At 45.4% G+C, this 23,594-nt stretch overlaps 1 protein-coding gene across 2 annotated transcripts in view; it reads right to left on the bottom strand.

Annotated features, from left to right (window-relative positions):
* The window catches only part of CUTA (cutA divalent cation tolerance homolog), a 53,324-nt gene that overhangs the window by 22,792 nt on the left and 6,938 nt on the right, over positions 1–23,594 (bottom strand). The window contains exon 1 of one of the 2 annotated variants that reach the window (XM_073598188.1): positions 11,924–11,983. The exons of the other annotated variant lie outside the window; for it this stretch is intronic. Coding sequence (XP_073454289.1) covers positions 11,924–11,977 — 54 coding nt within the window. The 5' untranslated portion in view covers positions 11,978–11,983. Of the gene's footprint in view, positions 1–11,923; positions 11,984–23,594 lie in introns of those variants that run through there. 2 annotated transcript variants of the gene reach the window in all.

Below are 23,594 nucleotides of genomic sequence, written 5' to 3'. Positions count from 1 at the left end.
TGTGATATAACGCATGAATCAAAGTGAAATGATTTATTCATAGACAAAGTAGGTAAATACAAAGAAATTACTACAAATTCATTAAAATGGGTTACAAGATATTCATTAAAAATTAATAATTCATTATACCCATGCAAGGGCAAATGCTCAAGGTAGGTTAACGCGTTTCGAGGTTTTCCCTCTTCATTAGAGCCTGGGAGAGAAGAAGAAGAAAAAGAAAAAAAAAAAGTCTGTAGAGTGTGGTAGACACACATGAAGAGGAATGGCTAATTCAGAGATGTATCACATAGTAGGTGATATATTCTCTTTTACTCTAGAGGTATCCGCATCACAACGCGTGTAGAGGTCTGTAATTTTTATCATAGGTACTCTTCAACTGTGAGAGATGGAATCCAACCAGCCAGTGTAGCAGCAGATCGTGCTTCCCGTGAAAGCCTGTGCCTCCTGAGCATGTGCTGACGATTCATCATGATAAGGAGTCAGTTAAGGCCTGGCTCGCAGTCTCCGCTCTAATTCATCCCAAAGGTGTTCTATCGGGTTGAGATCAGGACTCTGTGCAGGCCAGTCAAGTTCCTCCACCCCAAACTCGCTCATCCATGTCTTTATGGACCTTGCTTTGTGCACTGGTGGCCAGTCATGTTGGAACAGGAAGGGGCCATCCCCAAACTGTTCCCACAAAGTTGGTAGCATGAAATTGTCCAAAATGTCTTGGTATGCTGACACCTTTAAAGTTCCCTTCACTGGAACTAAGGGAACAAGCCTAACCCCTGAAAAATAACCCCACACCATAATCCCCCCTCCACCAAATGATTTGGACCAGTGCACAAAGCAAGGTCCATAAAGACATGGATGAGCAAGTTTGTGGTGGAGGAACTTGACTGGCCTGCAGAGTCCTGACTTCAACCCGAAAGAACACCTTTGGGATGAATTAAAGCAGAGACTGTGAGCCAGGCCTTCTCGTCCAACATCAGTGCCTGATCTCACAAATGCGCTTCTGGAAGAATGGTCAAACATTCCCATAGACACACTCCTAAACCTTGTGGAAAGCCTTCCCAGAAGAGTTGAAGCTGTTATAGCTGCACTGGGTGGGCCAACTCAATATTGAATCCTACGGACTAAGACTGGGATGCCATTAAAGTTCATGTACGTGTAAAGGCAGGCGTCCCAGTACTCTTGGTAATACAGTGTAAGAAATTCTCCGATTTGCTCCTCTTTGGTCTATTAAATATACTACTGAAAGAATTTTGTTATATCCGTTTGAGAGGTCTACATTGATAAAAGGTTGATCCTGCTGGAAATCCAGTGAGCTGATAACTTCTCTACATTTTTTTACTGTTACCAGTTAGCATTGCTTCCACCTCTCTGTGGATTACAGAAGACTTTCCCTATGTTATACAAATGAGGAAAGAGGGAGGGGTTCTGGTGTCCTAACACACTTTGTATTCTATGGTGACAACGTTGCTCCTCCATAGATACAGTTCAGTGAGTGAGTGTTGTCACCCTAAAACAGGAAGTGTGTTGCTTACAGAATTACCAGAGTAAAATAAAAGTATGAAAAAAAAAAAAGTAATGCAGCCACTACATCTAAGGATTTGTAAGCTGCAATGGGGTCAATTCACTAAAAGTTAAATAATGATCAATAAAATGCGGTAAAATAACACTTGCGGCAAATCAGTTTTGAAAGTGCAATTCACTAAGAATTTGCGTTAAATAACGAATGCGGTGTTTGTTCAATTGAGCAGTAAATACTGCATTTTTTCATGCGGTAATTTAGCGCAAAAAGCTTGTGGCTAAGGAGTATGCCGGAAAGTCGGACGCCACGTCCTTAAAACCACTTGCCGCCCGCCATATAGCAGAATGACGTCAGCAAAGTGGTTTCAATATCCTGACTGGACGTCATATGACGTCCTCAGGATAATGAGCCGCTGCGCGCCCCCGGGGGCGTGCATCGCGGCGATCGTTGTTGCGGGGTGTCAGTCTGACACCCCGCAACACCGATCTAGGTAAAGAGTCTCTGACGGAGACTCTTTACCACGTGATCAGCCGTGTCCAATCACGGCTGATCAGGATGTAAATAGGAAGAGCCGGTGATCGGCTTTTCCTCACTCGCGTCTGACAGACGCGAGTAGAGGAGAGCCGATCGGCTGCTCTCCTGACAGGGGGAGCACAGCCCCCCCTCAAATCCTACCCAGGACCACCAGGGAAGCCGCCCAGGACCACCAGGGAAACCAGCCACACTGGACCACCAGGTATGCCCCCCTAGACCCCCAGGGAAATACTGATCTGTGCAAAGGCTGCTGCCAATCAATGCCCAGGCAGCTGCCAATCAGTGCCCACTCCCATGCCTACCACTGCCAGTGCCACCAGGGATGCCCATCAGTGCCGCGTATCAGTGCCCAGCAGTGCCGCCTATCAGTGCCGCCTATCAGTGCCCAGCAGTGCCGCCTATCAGTGCCCAGCAGTGCCGCCTATCAGTGCCCAGCAGTGCCGCCTATCAGTGCCCAGCAGTGCCACCCATAAGAACCCATCTGTGCAGCCTTTCAGTGCCCATAGGTGTTGCCTAACAGTGCCCATCAGTGCCACCCATAAGTGCCCATCAGTGCCGCCTATCAATGCCCATCAGTGCTGCATATCAGTGCCACCCATCAGTACAGCCTACCAGTGCCCATCGTCAGTGCCCGCTCATTGGTGCCACCTCATCGCTGCCGCCTTATCAGTGCCCGTCAGTGCCGAGAAAACTTACTTATTTACAAAATTTTTAAACAAAAACAAAAGCAAAACTTTTATTTTTTTCAGAATTTTCGGTCATTTTTTTATCTGTTTCGCAAAAAATAAAAACCGCAGAGGTGATCAAATACCACCAAAAGAAAGCTCTATTTGTGGGAACAAAATGATAAAAATTTAGTTTGGGTACAGTGTTGGTTGACCGCGTAATTGTCATTCAAACTGCGACAGCACTGAAAGCTGAAAATTGGTCTGGGCAGGAAGGTGTCTAAGTGCCCTGTATTGAAGTGGTTAACCACCGATGAGTCATCAGCTGAATGTAAAAAGAACATGCTGGCAATTAAAAATTATGGGTCTGGTATTGATTTTAAGGGGAACCCCACGGCAAAATGTAAAAACAAAAATGATGTAGGGTCCCCCCCCCAAAATCCATACCAGACCCTTATCCAAGTATGCAGCCCGGCAGTTCAGGGAAGAAGGGGGGTGAGCGTGTGCCCCCCCCCCCCAGAACTATACCAGCCCACATGCCCAACATGGGGGGGGGGGCTCACCCAACCCTTACCTATTTACGAATGTTCAAGCGGTGGAGGAGGCAGACAGCGGGAGCATAAATCGCCTTTTTTTTTTTTTTTTTTAACTCTGTTACTTTTGTGCATTGGACTTAAGAGCTTACCGCATGGTTTTTGGACGATATTTACTAGTATATTTTTCATTTTACGGTAAAAACGCATAATCATTTTTTTTTGTGAATTGGACTCTACCGCATGCAATAATTTATGCAAATGAGTCACGTGACCCTGTTATCGTATGCAGTAAACAATAGTGAATTAACCTCATAAAATGGATTTTTCCTACAGCTTAAAATCCTTTTTTTGGAGTACATCACGGGACACAGAGCACCATAATAATGACTATCTGGGTTATACGCCACCTATAGGTGAATGGACACTGGCAACCAATAGACAGGAAGTTCCCCCAATATAACCCCTCCCATGCAGGAAGTACCTCAGTTTTTGTAGCAAGCAATGAAGATCCCAGAAAAGAGGGGAGGGACCTCTGTGTCCCGTGATGTACACCAAGAAAAGGATTTTACAGGTAAGCTGTAGGAAAAATCAATTTTTCTTTATCGTACATCACGGGACACAGAGCACCATAATAATGACTATCTGGGAAGCCCTAAAGCAATGCCCCTAAGGGGAGGGAACACAGTAATCCTAAGCCCACCACAGGACAAAGGACCTACAATGCTGCTTGCAGCACACTGTGACCAAATACAGCCTCTTTTTGAGCTCTAACATCCACCTGGTAAAACCTAGTGAATGTATGTACTGAAGACCAAGTGTCCGCTTTGCAAATCTGAACCATAGACACCTGATGATACACTGCCCAAGATGCACTGAACCCTCTAATGGAATGTTCCCCTTAAACCAAAAGGCGGAACCTTGCGTTTTAATTCATACGCCTGGATAATGACCTGGCGAATCCATCTAGAAATAGTTGAACTTGTCGCTGTCTGTCCCTTCTTAGGACCATCTGGCAGGACAAAAAAGGAATCAGTCTTCTGAAACAGAGCTGACATCTTCAAATAGACCTTGATTGCCCGCACTACATCAAGCGAGTGTAGCAACTTATCCTCCGTACTCCTAGGATTCGGAAAAAAGGAGGGCACAGTGATATCCTGATGCAAATGAAAATTGAAAACCACCTTAGGTAAAAAATCTGGACAAGGACGGATGCAGATGACCACTCTGTCCTGGTGTAGAACCAAAAATGGTTCTTTGTAAGAAAGGGCGGCCAACTCCGACACCCTTCTTGTCGAGGTTATAGCAACCAAAAAGGCCAACTTTCCTGCCAACAGGATCAATGGAATATGCTTGATAGGCTCAAATGGCTGCTTCTGCAGAACTGATAGTACTAGATTCAGATCCCAGGGACATAAAGGCGGCTCAACTGGTGGAATCGGGTACGTCACCCCTTTAATAAAGGTTCACACCAATAAATGTGATGCAATCGGTCTCTGAAAAAAAAAAAAAAAAAAAACGATAAGGCCGAGATCTGCCCTTTGATTGTACCTAATGCTAGTTTCAATTCCACTCCTGATTGTAGAAAGGCAAGAATCCTCCCAATCATATCTGCGAGGGTGCCATTTGGCCTCGCACCAAGAAATATACAATCTCCAGACTCTATAGTAGATGCCCCTAGAGACAGGCTTTCTAGCATTTATCAGGGTAGATAAAACCGAACCCGAAATACCTCGATCTTTCAAGATTCTGGCTTCAATAGCCAGGCCGTCAAATTTAGCGACCGTAAAGTAGGATGGAATATGGGTCCTTGGGACAGTAGGTCCGGACGGCATGGAAGAAACCATGGATCCCCAACTGCCAACCTTACAATTTCTGTGTATCAAGCCCTCCAGGAACAAGCCGGGGTCACCAGGATCACTGGCTTCCGTTCCTCCTGTATCCTGCGCAGCAGCCGCGGTAGAACTTGAACTGGAGGAAATGCATACATCAGGGAATACTGATCCCAAGGAACTACTAATGCATCTGCTCCGACAGCAGATGGATCCCTGGTTCTGGATACAAACTTGTCCAGTTTGGTGTTGAATCTGGACGCCAACAGATCTATATCTGGGGTACCCCATCGTTGGCAGATCTGATGAAAAACTTCGGGATGAACAACCATTCCAACTGTTGGCAACTCAGAAAGTCCGCCTGCCAATTGTCCACTCACAGGATGAATACTGCTGATAGAAAACGGCACGTTTCTCTGCCTAAGCTAGAATATGATTTACTTTCTCCTGGGCCGCCTGGCTCCTGGTGCCTCCCTGGTGGTTGATATATGCCACCACTGTGTAGTTGTCGGACTGGATCCTGACAGGGGATCCCTGTAACCTGGCCGTCCAGAAAACTAGAGGCAACCGGGCTGCCCAAATCTCTAAAATATTGATGAGCAGGCTTTTTTCTGATCGGGACCACTTCCCCTGGACTGATGCTTCCTCCAGGACTGCTCCCCAGCCAAAAAGACTGGCGTCCATGGTCACCACCCTCCAGGTTATTGGTGGAAATGATTTCCCCCTTTGCAAGTTGCTGGGCCTCAACCACCATGAGAGATTCTGTCTCACCCTCGGGGACAGAGACATAGGACAATCCAAACTTGAGTGTTCTTGTTCCAGGCTTCCAGCATGTTGTTCTGGAATGGCCTTGAATGGAACTGTGCGTAAGGGACTGCGTCGGATGACGACACAATCTTGCATAGCCGAAAAGAAGGCTTCCTCTTTCTTTTTATGATCCGGACAAGCTCCACTATAGTCCTGGCCTTTGTGGAAGGCAAAAAAAACTTTTGCCTGGGTTGTGTCTAAAATCAGGCCCAGGTATTCCAGAACCTGAGCCGGGCGAAGGGCCGATTTTTCCACATTTAGAACCCAACCCAGGAGTTCCAAGAACTGGGCCGTCCTGGCTACATTTCGTGCTAGATCTGGGTGTGATCGATCTCTTAGTAGAAGATCGTCTAAGTACCCCACAACTGAGACTCCTTGAGATCTTAGGGATGCCAAGACCGGGGCCAGAATCTTTGGGAACACCCAGGGGGCTGTGGCTAGACCGAATGGTAACGCCACTAATTAAAAGTGACGCTCCTCTACTGTGAATTGCAGAAGTTTTTGATGAAGTTCGAAAATCTGTACATGCAGGTATGCATCCTTGATATCTATGGATGCCAAATATTCCCCTATTAGGGAAGCTACCACCGAATGAATCGACTCCAAACGGAAGGATCGATTGTTCAGGAATTGATTGAGAGCTTTGAGGTCCAAAATGGGCCTTACCTCTCCATTTGGTTTTGGCACTGAGGAGATTTGAGTAAAAACCCTTGAATCTTTCATTGTGCGGAACCTTGATAATCACACCCTGCATTTCCAGGCGTTCTAAGGCCTGGAATAGACACTTTCTTTTTACCGGATTTGTGGGAACATTGAAACTCAGATATCGAGAAGGAGGGAACTCTTGGAACTCTATTTTGTAGCCTTGCGTCACAGTGGAAATGACCCACCTGTCCTGCACTGGATTTTCCCAAGCCTCCAAGAATAGCCGCAGCCTTTCCCCCACCCGTATGAGTGGGGGCGCCCCTTCATGAAGCAGACTTGGCTGACTTTTGAGCCCAGGGTTTTTTCTGACCCTGACCCTGAGGCCTCCTAAACCCAGACAGCTGGGGCCGTCGAAACTGCTTGGGAGCCAAAACACTCGGCACTGGAGCACTAGGAATCTTAAAGGAAGGATGTTTACTTCCCCTTTTGACAGGAAGCAGGGCACTCTTACCCCCTGAGATTTTTTGGATATATTTATCCAAATCTTCCCCAAATAGGCATTCTCCATGAAAAGGAAATGCTGACAGTAACTTTTTGCACAGCAATTCAGCCGACCAGTTCTTTAGCCACAAGACCCTGCGCATATGTACCGACAGTAGTGCAAAACGAGACATCTGCTGAATGGAATCCTTCAGTGCATCTACTGCAAAGCACAAAGCGCGAGGAAGCTCCGATAATTCCTCAGCAGTCTCCTCCTAAGAAGGTAGGTTCCTAGCCAACCTCTTAAAATGGTCTTTCAAAGACTGGCAAAAACCGATAGCCGCAACTGCCGGCTGTACTGCTGAACCAGCAACCGCAAAAGAAGCTTTTAGTAAGGGTTCCAGCTTTTTATCAGCCAGATCCTTAAATACCCGAGCATTGTCAACTGAACAGGTTAAACTTTTATTCACTGAAGAAATAGCAGAGTCAACCAGAGGCATGCGCCATTTCTTCCTGAATTTTTCCTCCATAGGATACAATGAAGAAAACCTCTTTGGAGGCATAAACACCCTTATCAGCCAGTCTGCATAAATCACCTGCTCCAACAAAGGATGCAAAGGGAAAGCCTAGGAACTATGCTGAGGACGCAAACACCCTAATGGTGAACAGGAGAATTCTGGTACCTGTACTGGGGGTAATTTAAACCCAGACCTTACCATTTCAGTAAGAGACTGGATGAACAACCTTTGAGAATGAGAAGCTGAAAAGGCTCCTCTGAACCAGACTCCTCTGAAGAGGAATCCTCAGCTTCCCCCTCCTCCAGGTCCTTCACGGCCATTTCCTCTACATCCTCTGCCCAATCCTGTGCCAACTCAGGGGCACCTTCATGACTATGAGAGTTCTGGCGCTTTGGTGGAATCCCACTTGGGACAGACTCAGGGGAGCGAGATCTATTACGCTTCTTCCCTCCCTGTGATACTGAGGCAATCATACCAGCTATTTTGCCCTCAAGGCCAGCTAAGGCTGATGCCAAATCGTCTTTAGTGACGTAAGCTGAAGGAGAGACATTGGTAGTGGCCACGATGCCTGACAGGCGTAATGGCTCAGATTGGCCAGATGCCACAGGTCTTTCAGGGGAAGCTAGCACAGCAGTAATATGAGCCAGATCCTCTGATCCCAATGGTGGAGCACTTGCTTGCTTTCCTGCTGCACCCCCCCCTCCCACTTCGTTTTCTAGAAGACACTGCTTACTAGTAAGACCCAGAAACGAAAGAAACAACTCCCCCAGACTAACAAACTGTGATCCAGCATACAGCAGCTACCACAGTATTTGTACAATTCCCCAGAACCAATACCTGCAGTAGCCGTGTCCAAACCCCCCCAAAGCGCTGCTCGGCTGCTCTTGTACCATGCTGCATCGGTGTCCTGTGTCAGTCCGCTGACGTCAGACACCAATTACCACATGTGCACGCTCGCGCCACGCGCATGCTCGCACCACTCTGGCAGATCCATGCCGTCTAAGACACAGAGATTTTCCCACACTGACATCTAGTGGCCCGATACGTCACTGCTACTGGCTGGAGGAAAGAAAGGAGGGAGCACTTACCAGTCCTCACTGCAGGATCTGTTTCAAACCGATCCAATCTTCCCCCATCACGGCGGGTCTTGTCACTACGAGTCCTTCAAGACCAGGTCCCCCCTTTTGTTCGGGGTCCACACCCTTGGACCCGTAAAGCACCCTGTTGGAATTTACCTTGGGCAAAAAGACCAGGATTTCCAAATACCAGGGTCCAGTGCCATATGGGACACATTACGGCAAAAACTCGCTCCTTCTTTCTGAGGCTCGGGTACCATCCATTTTAGCTTCCATGCCATCCGAATGGATCCAATCATAACGCCCTTTACTGGGACATCATTAAGTTTTGAAGAGCTTCAAACAGCCACGACCATCACCTTCAAGACACTGGCGAAAAAAACTGAGGTACTTCCTGTATGAGAGGGGTTATATGGGGGGCGGAACATCCTGTCTATTGGTTGCCAGCGTCCATTCACCTATAGGTGGCGTATAACCCAGATAGTCATTATTATGGTGCTCTGTGTCCCGTGTTGTATGATAAAGAAATGTATTTTATTTTTGTTCTTGGCTTTAGATGGCTAGAGGTTCCCTCAACATAGGTGTATTGATTTCCTAGCAGAAAGAACTGCATAGTTCTCTTCCCAACATCACTCAGCAGGAAGCACTACACAGATCACCAATGCAACAGAGCAGTCCTTCCACTAACAACCATTGTTAAATGGGCACCACACCTAATAACCAACAGTGTAAGGGGGGGTCCTCTCCTACTGACCACCTAAGTAAAAAGGCAACCTTTCCCACTGGCCACCAATGTAAGCAGGAGCCTCTCCTACTGGCTACCAGTGTAAGGGAGAGCCTCTCCTACTGGCCACCAAAGTAAGGGAGAGCCTCTCCTACTGGCCACCAAAGTAAGGGAGAGCCTCTCCTACTGGCCACCAAAGTAAGGGAGAGCCTCTCCTACTGGCCACCAAAGTAAGGGAGAGCCTCTCCTACTGGCCACCAAAGTAAGGGAGAGCCTCTCCTACTGGCCACCAAAGTAAGGGAGAGCCTCTCCTACTGGCCACCAAAGTAAGGGAGAGCCTCTCCTACTGGCCACCAAAGTAAGGGAGAGCCTCTCCTACTGGCCACCAAAGTAAGGGAGAGCCTCTCCTACTGGCCACCAAAGTAAGGGAGAGCCTCTCCTACTGGCCACCAAAGTAAGGGAGAGCCTCTCCTACTGGCCACCAAAGTAAGGGAGAGCCTCTCCTACTGGCCACCAAAGTAAGGGAGAGCCTCTCCTACTGGCCACCAAAGTAAGGGAGAGCCTCTCCTACTGGCCACCAAAGTAAGGGAGAGCCTCTCCTACTGGCCACCAAAGGGAGAGCCTCTCCTACTGGCCACCAGTGTAAGGGAGAGCCTCTCCTACTGGCCACCAGTGTAAGGGAGAGCCTCTCCTACTGGCCACCAGTGTAAGGGAGAGCCTCTCCTACTGGCCACCAGTGTAAGGGAGAGCCTCTCCTACTGGCCACCAGTGTAAGGGAGAGCCTCTCCTACTGGCCACCAGTGTAAGGGAGAGCCTCTCCTACTGGCCACCAGTGTAAGGGAGAGCCTCTCCTACTGGCCACCAGTGTAAGGGAGAGCCTCTCCTACTGGCCACCAGTGTAAGGGAGAGCCTCTCCTACTGGCCACCAGTGTAAGGGAGAGCCTCTCCTACTGGCCACCAGTGTAAGGGAGAGCCGTTCCTACTGGCCACCAGTGTAAGGGAGAGCCGTTCCTACTGGCCACCAGTGTAAGGGAGAGCCTCTCCTACTGGCCACCAATGTAAGGGAGAGCCTCTCCTACTGGCCACCAGTGTAAGGGAGAGCCTCTCCTACTGGCCACCAGTGTAAGGGAGAGCCTCTCCTACTGGCCACCAGTGTAAGGGAGAGCCTCTCCTACTGGCCACCAGTGTAAGGGAGAGCCTCTCCTACTGGCCACCAGTGTAAGGGAGAGCCTCTCCTACTGGCCACCAGTGTAAGGGAGAGCCTCTCCTACTGGCCACCAGTGTAAGGGAGAGCCTCTCCTACTGGCCACCAGTGTAAGGGAGAGCCTCTCCTACTGGCCACCAGTGTAAGGGAGAGCCTCTCCTATTGGCCACCGATGTAAGGGAGAGCATCCTACTGGCCACCGATGTAAGGGAGAGCCTCTCCTACTGGCCACCGGTGTAAGGGAGAGCCTCTCCTACTGGCCACCGGTGTAAGGGAGAGCCTCTCCTACTGGCCACCAATGTAAGGGAGCGCCTCTCCCACTGGCCACTGATGTAAGTGAGAGCCTCTCCTACTGACCACTAATGCAAAGGGGAACCTTTCTTACTGACCACCAATGCAAGGAGGAACCTCTCTTACTGACCATCAATGTAAGGGGGAACCTCTCTTACTGACCACCAATGCAAGGGGGAACCTCTCCTACTGACCACCAATGCAAGGGGAACCTTTCTTACTGACCACCAATGCAAGGAGGAACCTCTCTTACTGACCACCAATGTAAGGGGGAACCTCTCTTACTGACCACCAATGTAAGGGGGAACCTCTCTTACTGACCACCAATGTAAGGGGGGACCTCTCTTACTGACCACCAATGTAAAAGGGAAGCCTTTTAAATCATTTTCAATGTAAGGGCCCCTTTTGTTCAGTTCACTAATGTATAGGAGTAGTTTTCCACTGACCTCCAGTGTAAGAGAGTCACTTTTTCACTGGTCATCATTCTGGATTCCTTTATTATTATTATATCTACAATTTACTATCATACCAATATACCATAAGCTGTAGATATTTTAGCAGGGGTTCCCAAAGACTCAAAGTTATGTGAAGGGTTCCTCCACTGTAAAAAAAAAGGTTGAAACAAGCTGGTCTAGGTTGTCTCATCCCATACTGGTTTTCATAGCAGCTAAACCTGCTGAAGATATCTAGATAATGATCATCAACAGGGAGGGCTGGGGCATCCAGAGGTGTTCAAGTGCATACTGCATTGTTTTCAAGGAGGGCAATAAGTGTCAGAACTACTAAATATCTTGTTGACGAGGAGAAGTGAAAAGAAGCTGTAATCCTCGGAGAGTGAACTGTGCCTCCTCACCTGACCTCCTTTCTCATGGCAGAATTAGATGTTCTAATGCCATAAAAGTCATTCCCCGGAGTTTTATTAAAGGTTTCGAAGAGATCACATACAAGTAACTAGAATTAACCATGAAAGAAGAGCTACTGTCTCGTCTCATAGTTTAACTAAAATAAAAAAAAAAAAAATCATTTCAGCTTCAATACTTCTGCTTCCAGCAATGGCTGACATGATAGAGCACTATATAACCTTCATAGAGACATACTCACAATGCCAGCTATTATCAGAGCCCCGACTCTGATAGAGGAGGACGCGGAATACATAAACTCACCTGCAGAAACATAGAAGCTGAGTGTTACGGTCAAATGCATATAAAGGTGTAACTCCTACCACAACCTACATATGCATCGTTTTGGATAGAACAGCGAAGGACTAGAAACTCTGCCAGATTTCCTATTGTTTTCCATGTCCCCATTGTTCACCTAAAGTGGTTGTAAACCTCAGACTTGAAATATGAACAAAGCATATCCCTCTATAGTGTGTACTTGTCTCACTCCAGAGCACCAAGTGTAATTTCTGTTCTCTTTCTCCTTCCTTTGCTATCAGCATGAATCACTTCTGACAAGTTTTCCTGACACCAAGAGAAACATGGTGACAAGGAGTGATCGCTAGCTGACTGACAGCTTCAGCTCTGTTCCTGTGTGCTGTGTGAAGGGGGTTGTGTCCCTTCCCTCCAATCGGCTCTCAGAACTCTCCTCACTGAGCTTTGCAGTGTGTAATTCCAACTCCCTATCCCTATTTTCTGAAAGCTCAGAAAAGCTTTAAAAATTCTGGACTTTGAATGGATGTGGAAAAGAAAAGGACTGCAGATAAACAGGTACAACTTGTAGGAATATTTGTTTCACCTCTGGGTATCTCCTGAGGCCAGTCACTTCACTGGGTATATGTGAGGGTTTAACACCACTTTAATGTCTCAGGTACTCTTCCCCATTTCATGAAAAACCTCATTTTTTTTCCCAAATGCCAAGGAGGGCCTTTAGGTTCCATTTAATATAACGGCCTTACACTAAAGGGGATGTGTTTGGAAATGCAGTGGCTTCTCTGCTTTTGATCTTCTATATTATATTGGAATAAAATTGTAATCTGGTCTACAAATCTGTGGTGTGGCTCCTCAGGTCTGCAATACAAAAACAGGAATATGGTGGGAATCCTCTGGAGTATAGAAGCTGCCAACCCAATAAGCAGACAAACTGTACTAACACCATTATAATACTATTGGATAGTAATACCCCTCCAATAGAAAACCACCTGAGCCTCCTTCTGAGATTTGTTGTTTACAAGTTACAAAACAGTTTTTTTTGCTAGAAAATTACTTAGAATCCCCAAAAATTATACATTTTTTTTCTAACACCCTAGAGAATAAAATGGCGGTCGTTGCAATACTTTCTGTCACACCGTATTTGCACAGCGGTCTTACAAGCGCACTTTTTTGGAAAAAATAAAATTTTGAATTAAAAAATAAGACAATTTTTTTTTTTATATTGTGAAATTTAATGTTACACCAAGTAAATTGATACCCAACATGTCACACTTCAAAACTGCGCTCCGCTGAAGAAGAGGATATCAGAGTTAGGGCAGCTAGCTAACAACAATATCCTCCTTCGAACAGCCAACGTAAAACTGCGGCCGGCGGTCCGTAAGTGGTTAAGTCACATTTAACGTAATTGAAAGAAGGAAGAAGAAAGAAAAAAAAAAAAAAAGAAAAAAGAAAAAAAAAAAAAAAAAAAAAAAGAAGAAAAGAAAAAAGAGAAAAGAAAGAAGAAGAGAGAAGAAAAAAGAAAGAAGAAGAAAGAGGTTTGGCTGGGGTTGGAAGCAGTGTTCATTTTGACATCAAAATTAGATTTATTCTTAGTCTTGACTAAAATGCCATTATAGTTTTATGCCCTGTACACACGACCGGTTTTGCCGTCGGAATAAATTCTGAAGGTTTTTCCGACGGAATTCCGCTCAAGCTGTCTTGCCTACACATGGTCACACCAAATTCCGACCGTCAAGAACGCGGTGACGTACAACACATACGACGGGACTATAAAACGGAAGTTCAATACCCAGTGCGCCACCCTTTGGGCCCCTTCTGCTAATCTCATGTTTATCTCGAGTTAGTAGAAGTTTGGTGAGAGACGATGCATGCTTTTCAGATCGTTTTAACTGCTGTTAAGTTTGTGCTTGTGGGTTCGTATCTGTTTTTCAGTGCGTTCTTGTCCACTCGTTTCTGATTTTCAGCTCACTCTTCACAGGCTTTGCTGTTCTTCACTGCGTTCTGTTAGTTCATTCTGACCAGCCGACCGTTTTGAAGCCATGTTGCGTGTACGTACTTGTCGTAGAGTTTGTGCTATGCGGGGGCTTGGTGTTGGGTTTCTAGCTTTGACCCAAGCCCAGTCCATGAACAGGACAAGGAGGAGTTCCTGAACCAAGAATTGATTACTCCAGCGTGACCAATTCTCTCATATGCCTTTGCTGCGTGAGATCCAGGAGAATAATCCTGATGATTTCAGGAACTTTCTCAGGATGACTGACCTCGTTTTTCACCGTCTGTTGGCTTTGCTCACCCCCTTATATTAGCAGGCAGGACACCTTCTTGCGGCGAGCCATCACTCCAGAGCAGAGGCTAGTCGCCACGTTGCAATTCTTGGCGACTGGGAGAAGTCAACAGGACCTCAAGTTCTCTACAGGCATCTCCCCCCAGGCTCTGGGCCTCATTAGGGAAGTAAGTGATGTCCTCAGAAGCCCCCCCCCCCCCCGACGCTGAAGAGGCCTATTTGCTATCTAGCCACTAGATTGCAGAAATTGGAGGAGGGCCAACGCCTCCTCTGTGAGGGAATTTTTGCTCAGGCCCTCCAGAAGTAGTTGAGGGGCCAGCTGACTGAGAACAGCCACGTATGTGCGCTCGTCCATCCTCCTCCTCCTCCTGCCACAAGTCCACCTCCAGAGCCACGGCCTCCAAGGAAGGCTGCAAGGAAGCATGGAGGGAAGCGTTGAGGGAAGGCTGCCATGAAGAGAAGAAAGTGATGACCTGGGTTCAGCCTGGTTTGACAGAAGACGCAGGCTGGTGTAGTACCACAGCCTGGGGACATATATGTCATCTGCTGCTGGTCCTGATCTCTGGGAGTCCTGGACCAGATTGGGCTCCAAATTATATGGACTCCTCAAGCTAACAATTTTATTTTCCACAGACTCAATGTGTGCCCTGAGGCCAAAAGGCTTCGCAAATTCCAAAAGTTTCTCCAGCATTGCCTTCCTCTTTATTTTGTTACCCAGAATAAATGGAGATTTTATTTTCTGAAAATACTATGTGTTTTTCTACAAAAAGGACAGTTTGTTTGTGAGGAGGCAGGTACATTTCAAAAAGACAAAATTAACAAGGGACACCAACCTCCTTGAGGTTAAAAAATAAAAAATAATGTTATTGTGGTAACTAGATACACACAAAAAAAAATTATATATGGAGATCACTAAAAAAATACTTTTTCAATAATCCAAAAAAAAAAAAAGGAGGAGATCTTGATAAAAAAAAAAAAAAGATGACTCTAAAAAATAATGCTAAACATTATTATGGAGATCTGGCTTTTAAAAAATAAAAGATTATTCATGGGATCATGAGAAATAATAAAGAAATAAGTTTGTGAGAACTCTGTATGAATATCAGCAGCAAAACAACTTCATTATTCTAGCATTATAAAGCACAAAAGAATGCGCTGCATTAAAAGATCACTGAATTTGCAGCGTGAGGAATGTGCTATCTCCATTACGATCACTAGTTTTACCAGACCGAGCACTTCCGTCTCGTACTTGCTTCAGAGCATGCGTCGTTTTTGGTACGTCGGAACAGCATACAGACGAGCGGTTTTCCTGATAGGAATTTGTTCCATCTGAAAAATATAGAACATGTTCTCTATCTAAGTTCGTCTGAATTTTCGACGTAAAAAGTCCGATGGGGCATACACACGGTCGGAATATACGATGAAAAAGCTCCCATCGGACTTTTCCTGTCGGAAATTTCGACCGTGTGTACGAGGCATTAGTCGTATTTTAGTTGTCTAAAATCTCCAGTACATTTTAGTCAAATAAAATCGGAAGGGTCTAGTTAAAAATGAAATGCATTTCCAAACTCATTATATACTCCTGGAGTAAAAATCTACAGACACAGATTTAGCCGTTGTGATTATTTAACCAGTGTTAAAGCTCGTTTGGCTGTATTTCTCCTGTGGATCACAGGAATGCAGTTTGTTCTGAACTCCTGTAACCCATTTTCAGCTGAAGCCCGCTGTCGGCTGATGTCACAGAGCTAGTCCAGTCTGGGGCAAGATCGTGACAATGGAGTTGGGATCCGCCCACATGCCTGGACCGGTGTTCTGCCATATAGTGTCCTCGTATCAGATAGTGTCCGCCTCGTACTGCGCAGGCGCAGCGCCTGCGCAGTACGGAGGAGCAGGAGATGCCGAAAATGCCCGAAGTTGATCAGCTGACCATCAGCTGTACACGGCGCTCGGGCACCTGTTAGCGATGGCAGTGTAAGAGGGCCCCTCGCGGGCTCGCTTCGCTCGCCACGCTTCGGGCACGGCCTCGCTGCGCTCGGCAAATATTTATTCTAACTCTATGTCCACTTGGATAGTAGGGAATGATCCTGGACATAGGGTAAGAATAAATGCGCAGGCGCCGTGTACAGCTGACGATCAGCTGTTGAACTTCGGAGACTTTCGGCGTCTCTTTTGTCCTCCGTACTGCGCCTGCGCAGTACAGGGAGGACACTATATGATAGGGGACTGAATTCGATAAGACACCGGCACTCTCAGAGCCTGAGCCGGCCGTCAGCAGCACTCTGCATAGGGAGCTGTGAAAACTGAGCAATCGGCGCTGTTCGATCGCTCGGTTCTTAAAGCCGGGGGGGACAGATGCAGCATCAGACCGATGCTGCATTCACCTAGGCAAGTACGATTCTGGAAAAACAAAACATACTTCTTTAGTTTTGACGTCAGATTCCGATTTTGTTTCAGTCTTTTGACTAAAAATGCCATTTTAGTAGTCATCTGAATTGTTTTAGTTGCACTGTAGTCAAGTAAAATAGCGTTAACTTCGCCGACAGTGTTAATTTCGTCAATGAAAATATTTCTGATTGGAAGTTTAAGGGTAACTCTAATTTGATGAGAAACAATATAGCAAATATAATTGCTACACAAGCCACATTTTAATCTAATGTTATTAAAAATGACCTTTCCTTTTCAAATTGCAGCTGCTGTAATATATATATATATTTTTTTTTAGAAAGTCAATGCAATATGGCAACCTGGAGGCGTTTTGCACACATCTGGCATACAGAACGCCCCAGAAATATCATTTCCTGTTCGTGTGAAGAATTCTGAACTATGATACAAGTCGGATTTTAGGCATCCTCTATAAGAAAAATGCCATGACATACTCCCTAAGGGTTAATCACAACTAAAGCCAGTGGCTCCCGCTGCTGTGTCTGAGCCAATGGGGAGGGAGAGAGCTTCTGCTCTCGTGCACATCACTCGTGCAGCAAAGGCAGACTGCACAAGTTAGGAGCTCATTGAATTTTTTGCCAGGTCAACAGGCACTTTTATTTACATGTTCAACCCCTTCCTGCCCGCGCAATAGCTGAAAGACAGCTACAGCACAGGCTTACTTTGCCGGGAGGGTGTCCATGGATGTCCTCCTGTGACTGCGGTGCCTGCACGCCCCCTGCGGCATGCTCTGTGATCACTGAGTCTTTCAGACTTGGCTGAACACGGATCAGGGTAAAGAGCCAATCATGGCAGCCCTTTACCACATGACAGCTGATCACAATGTAAACACAAGCTGATTATTGGCTTTCCTGAAGAAAGGGTATGAAGAGTCGATAACCGGCTTGTGTTAAAGGGACATCTACACTGATAATCAGGGCAATCAGTGTCCTGATTATCAGTGCAGTCCCAACAGTGCCCACCAGTGCTGCCAATCAGTACCACCTACTGTATCAGCGCTGCCTATCTGTGCCGCCTCATCATTGCCCATCCATGCCGCTTCATCAGCACACATCAGTGAAGGAGAAAAATTACCTGTTTGCAAAATTTTATAACAAACTAAGAAAAAGGGTTTAAAAAAAAAAAAAAAAAAAAAAATCGGTCTTTTTTCATTTGTGATTGTAAAGGTAAAAGTGTTTTTGAAAAAAAATAACAAACATATCATACTTACCTCCAATGTGCAACTCGTTTTACACAGAGTGGCCCCGAACCTCGTTTTCTGGGTTCCCTCGGCGGCTTTCGTGGCTCCTCCCCACATCTGATAACCACCTCGGAGAAGTGCTTCCCCGAGGAAGTTACCTTGCAGGCGCACTCCCGAGTCCAGCATTTGGCGTCCATAGAGGCTGAATGCAGGACTCGGCCCCGCCCCCCTGGCGCTCGCGGCATTGGATTTGATGGACAGCAGCGGGAGCCAATGGCTGCGCTGCTATCAATCTATCCAATCAACCGCCGAGAAGCCCAGGCAGAGAGACAGTGCGCCCCCGTGGGTCAGGTAAGTAAAACGGGGGGGCTGGGGGGCCCGTCACTGACAGGTGTTTTTTCACCTTCATGCGAAAAAAAAAAAAAACCTTTACAACCCCTTTAAGCAAAAAATAAAAAACCTGGTGGAGATTAAATACCATCAAAAGAAAGCTATATGATAAAAATTTCATATAAATACAGTGTTGCATGACCGTGCAATTGCCCATTCAAAGTGTGACAGCAGCTTCACCACGCATTTTCCTGAAGAAGCCTGAATAGGTGAAACATGTTGAATAACATGTGTGGTGAATGACTTTATATGACTGTACAGTAATGCTTTTAATCTTAAAAAAAAAAAATTGTAATTAAATAAAACTTTGTAATTTTATACTAAATATTTTTGTGTATATATATATATATATATATATATATATATATATATATATATATATATATAATGTGTGTCAATACACCTGAAAAGTCCCATATTTCCCCCCATTTTCTTTTTTTCTTTTAATAAATATAAGAAGCTGAAAAACATAGTATCAAATAATAAAAACAGAAGATTTTTTTTTCCCTCTATTAGCTATATAAAAAACACCAAAGCTCAAAAATGCTTTAAAAACGCTGTACACACAACACACAAAGAAAAAAAAATGCTCAAAAATGCAACGGTCTGGTGTAAATACAGCCTAAATTCAAGAGATGCTGCTTCCTAAAGAATCTTCTGTATCCAAACACTTCCAGATGTCTGGTCCCCCTCTACACTCTGTGGTTCCTCCCCTGACCCCTATGTCCCTACAGGACGCAGTAATAAAGCAGGGGGCGGCGGATGGAACCACAGAGTGCAGAGGGGGAACCAGGTATCTGACACACTAGCAAGCGTGTTGAATGCGTTCGATTGGGAACTCTTCAATACAGAAGAGCAGCGGCACAGATCGGTATTAGGAGGGAACAAGGTCCCTTTAAAAATGTATATACTATATATACTGTACCTGCTTGGCAAGTCAGTTTATAATTTATTGCTAATTAAAAATCAGTTTCCACTTCAATCTGCAGCCGGCTATGATATTCTGTTGCTGCCAAAAAAAATTTAAATGTTGCTTGCTTGTAACCATAGCAACAGTAGTGTCTGTGCACAGACTTTCTCATCGTGCGGCTTGCCCACATACACAGGTACTGAGCTCTGCGCGGAGAGACGGCTGTCCTCCATCTGAAAAATACTAGTCGCTTGGCTGGAAACGCTTTGGGTATTGTTTGAATCTCTGACCCAGAACAGTTCTGACTTTACTTGTTATATTGTCTTCCCAGGAGAGTGAATCAGAAAGTAGTGAACCCAGGGATAGCCAGGCAACGAGCATTTTCAGATCGGCTATGTAAGCCTGCATATCTCTCAGCACTGCCCTTCGGTGTTCTGTACTGAAGCTCTGGTGATATACGGAGAGCACATCTACCCTATATTACCAAAAGTATTGGGACACCTGCCTTTACACGCACATGAACTTTAATGGCATCCCAGTCTTAGTCCGTAGGGTTCAATATTGAGTTGGCCCACCCTTTGCAGCTATAACAGCTTCAACTCTTCTGGGAAGGCTGTCCACAAGGTTTAGGAGTGTGTCTATGGGAATGTTTGACCATTCTTCCAGAAGAGCATTTGTGAGGTCAGGTACTGATGTTGCACAAGAATCCGCTCGAATTCATCCCAAAGGTGTTCTATTGGGTTGGGGTCAGGACTCTGTGCAGGCCAGTCAAGTTCCTCCACCCCAAACTCGATAATCCATGTCTTTATGGACCTTGCTTTGTGCACTGGTCCATATCATTTGGTGGAGGGGGGTTATGGTGTGGGGTTTGTTTTTCAGGGGTTGGGCTTGGCCCCTTAGTTCCAGTGATTGGAACTATTAAGGCGTCACATACCAAGACATTTTGGACAATTTCATGCTCCCAACTTTGTGGGAACAGTTTGGGGATGGCCCCTTCCTGTTCCAACATGACTGCGCACCAGTGCACAAAGCAAGGTCCATAAAGACATGGATGAGCGAGTTTGGGGTGGAGGAACTTGACTGGCCTGCACAGAGTCCTGACCTCAGCCTGATAGAACACCTTTAGGGTGAATTAGAGTGGAGACTGCGAACCAGGCCTTCTCGTCCACATCAGTACCTGACCTCACAAATACGTTTCTGGAAGAATGGTCAAACATTCCCATAGACATTCCTAAACCTTGTGGACGGCCTTCCCAGAAGAGTTGAAGCTGTTATAGCTGCAAAGGGTGGGCCAACTCAATATTGAACCCTACGGACTAATGCCCCGTACACACGATCCGAAAATCGTATGAAAAATACCACTTTCGACGCGATCGTATGATAATCGGATCGTTAGTACAGAGTTTTTGAGAGCCGATAAGTTCTTTAGATATTATTCGATCGGACATGCATGAAAATTTTCCTCGTATAATACCAGATCGTACGATTTTCGTTTAGTCAGTACAGTTGTTGTCCGAAAATACAATATAAATACACTACAACCCATGACATCACTTCCAATTTATTTTTCTGTCATACGAGAATTTTTCGTGACTTTAGTAAGTAACCTATTTAATTTCTACTTGCGACTAGTAAGTGGAAAAAGCAGATCGTCCGATTTTCGGATCGTGTGTACGGGGTATAAGACTGGGAGGCCATTAAAGTTAATGTGTGTGTAAAGGCAAGTGTCCCAATACTTTTGGTAATATAGTGTAAGTGAGTGCTGGGGATGCCGTGTCTCCATCATTATGACATTTCGGCTGACGATGAGATGATCCTCTAATTTAGCGCTCAGTTTAACCCCTTGTGTTCCTGGGGATTTTCTCTATAAACCTCTCAAGTCCCAGAATATTTTATACCGTTTTTAGGATGGGGACAGAGAGCTTTAACTAGTTCCTACCCAGGCCCAGTCTGACATTTCTCTCCTACATGTAAAAATCTGTATTTTTTTGCTAGAAAATTACTCAGAACCCCCAAACATTAGATATATATTTTTTTAGCAGAGACCCCAGAGAAGAAAAAGGCAGTCATTACAATTTTTTATGTCATGCCGTATTTGCGCAGCAATTTTTCAAACGCAGTTTTTTGGGGAAAAAAAAAACAAACACTTTAATGAAATGTACTTTAATGCAAAAAAAAAAAAAAATGTAATGTAAGTTTTTAATAGAATATAAAAGCTGATTTTACGCTGAGTAAATAGATACCCAAAATGCCACGCTGTACAACTGCGCATGCTCATGGAATGTCAGCAGACTACGGTACTTAAAAATCTCCATAGGCGACGCTTTAAAAATGTTAAAAAGGTTACCAGTTTAGAGTTACAGAAGAGGTCAGCGCTAGAATTATGGCTTTCGCTATAACATTTGTGGCGATGCCTCACATGTGTGGTGCGAACACGGTTTACATATGTGGGTGCGACTTACGTATGAGCACGAAGGGATGGGGGCGCTTTAAAACATTTTATTATTTATTTTTGCACTTTAATATTTTTCTTCTTTTTTTTATCATTTTATTCCTATCACAAGAAATGTAAAACATAAAACATGACAGGTCTCTTTATGGAGACATCTGGAGTCTATAAGACCCCAGATATCTCTTCTACTCTGGACAGCATGAGATCAAAAAAGTAAAAAAAAAAAAAAAAAAAAAACAACACACCACTGATCTCTGCTTTTTTTTTTTTTTTTTTGAAAAAGGCAGTGTTTACATTCTGCCATGATCATAGAGATGGCCAGAGACCATCTGGTCCATGGCCTGTTCTGTGGTAACCCAGCGCCAGATCAGATACCGGTCTCTCCGATCCAAGGTAGGGACCGGAAGGGAGAGCCCGTAAAGGGGCCGGTGAGTGGCGGGAGGGGGGACGACCCCTCCCACTGTCTGTAAAAGATATCCAGCGGCTAACCAGCTGCTAGGATGGCTTTTACATGAAAGGGAATTTCCAGCTGAAAACAAAGATATCTGGATAATGCCCGAAGCTGCAACCCCCACCCAGATATCTCCAGAATGTCATACTGCCTAAGGGGCAGGAAGTAGTTAAGGAGGACCCCTCCCCCTCCAAGTGTACTTAAAGTGATTGTAAAGGCTCTTTTTTAAAAAAAAATAACATACATATCATACTTACCTCCACTGTGCAGCTAGTTTTGCACAGAGTAGCCACGAACATCCTATTCTGGGGTCCCTCAGTGGCTCCTCCCCACATCAGATAACTCCCTAGGAGAAGCGCTCTCCCGGGGGTGTTACCTTGCGAGTCCAGCATTTGCGTCCATAGATACGAATGTCGGACTCAGCCTCGCCCCCCGCATCATTGGATTTGATTGACAGCAGTGGGAGCCAATGGCTGAGCTGCTATCAATCTATCCAATCAAGAGCCGAGACCTCCGGGGAAAGAAAGAGCATGTCTCCAGCGCGTGAAATTCCAGGGCTCAGATAAGAAAAACAGGGGGGCTCGGGGGCCAGTCACTGCCAGGTGTTTTTTCACCTTAATGCATAGGATGCATTAAAGTGAAAAAACACGAAGGTTTACAACCCCTTTAACTACTTCAGCCCCCGGAGGTTCAAGACCAGGCCATTTTTTGCGATACGGCACTTCATTACTTTAACCGACAATTGCGCGGTTTTAAAAAAGAAATCGAAATTTCTAAGTTTTGGCCAAAATGTATTCTGCTTCATGTCTTTGGTAAAAACAAAAATCCCAATAAGTGTATATTGATTGGTTTGGGTGAATGTTATAACGTCTACAAACTATGGGATATATACTGGAATGTTTATGTTTTTGTATACTACTAATGGCGGCAATCAGCGACTTATAATGGGCAGTGCAGCGGGCAATCACTAACTGACAGTGGGGTTAAAAACGGACTAACCGCCACTGACATCACCAGTGACACGAATAGTGATCAGGGCTAATAGTATGCACTGTCACTGTACTAATGACACTGGCTGGGAAGGGGTTAACATCTAAGGTGATCAACGGGTTAAATATGTGCCTAACAATGTGTACTGTGTGCTGCTTTTACTAAGAGATTAGGGTTGTCCCGATACCACTTTTTTAGGACAGAGTACAAGTACCGATACTTTTTTTCAAGTACTCGCCGATACCGATTACCAATACTTTTTTTTTAATGTCACGTGACAGTGGGGGGGGGGGGTGAACGGTGTCTGTGGGTTTTTTTATGTACATTTTTATTATTTTTTACAATAATTTTTTTTTTTTTTTTTATTATTTATTGCAATATGTGTTTTTTTTTTTTTTTTTTAATCAGCCCTGTTGGGGGCCTTTGGTGAGATATCAGGGGTCTTAACAGACCTCTGATATCTCCCCCTTGAGACAGAGAAAAAGACAGAGGATAGAGATTCCCCAGTCCCTTTCTCTGCAGCCT

The sequence above is a fragment of the Aquarana catesbeiana genome, linkage group LG09 (genome assembly GCF_042186555.1).
Source record: "Aquarana catesbeiana isolate 2022-GZ linkage group LG09, ASM4218655v1, whole genome shotgun sequence".
Lineage (NCBI taxonomy): Eukaryota > Metazoa > Chordata > Amphibia > Anura > Ranidae > Aquarana > Aquarana catesbeiana.
Note: the sequence above shows the minus strand (reverse complement) of the source record. Positions and strands in the feature narration are given on the sequence as shown.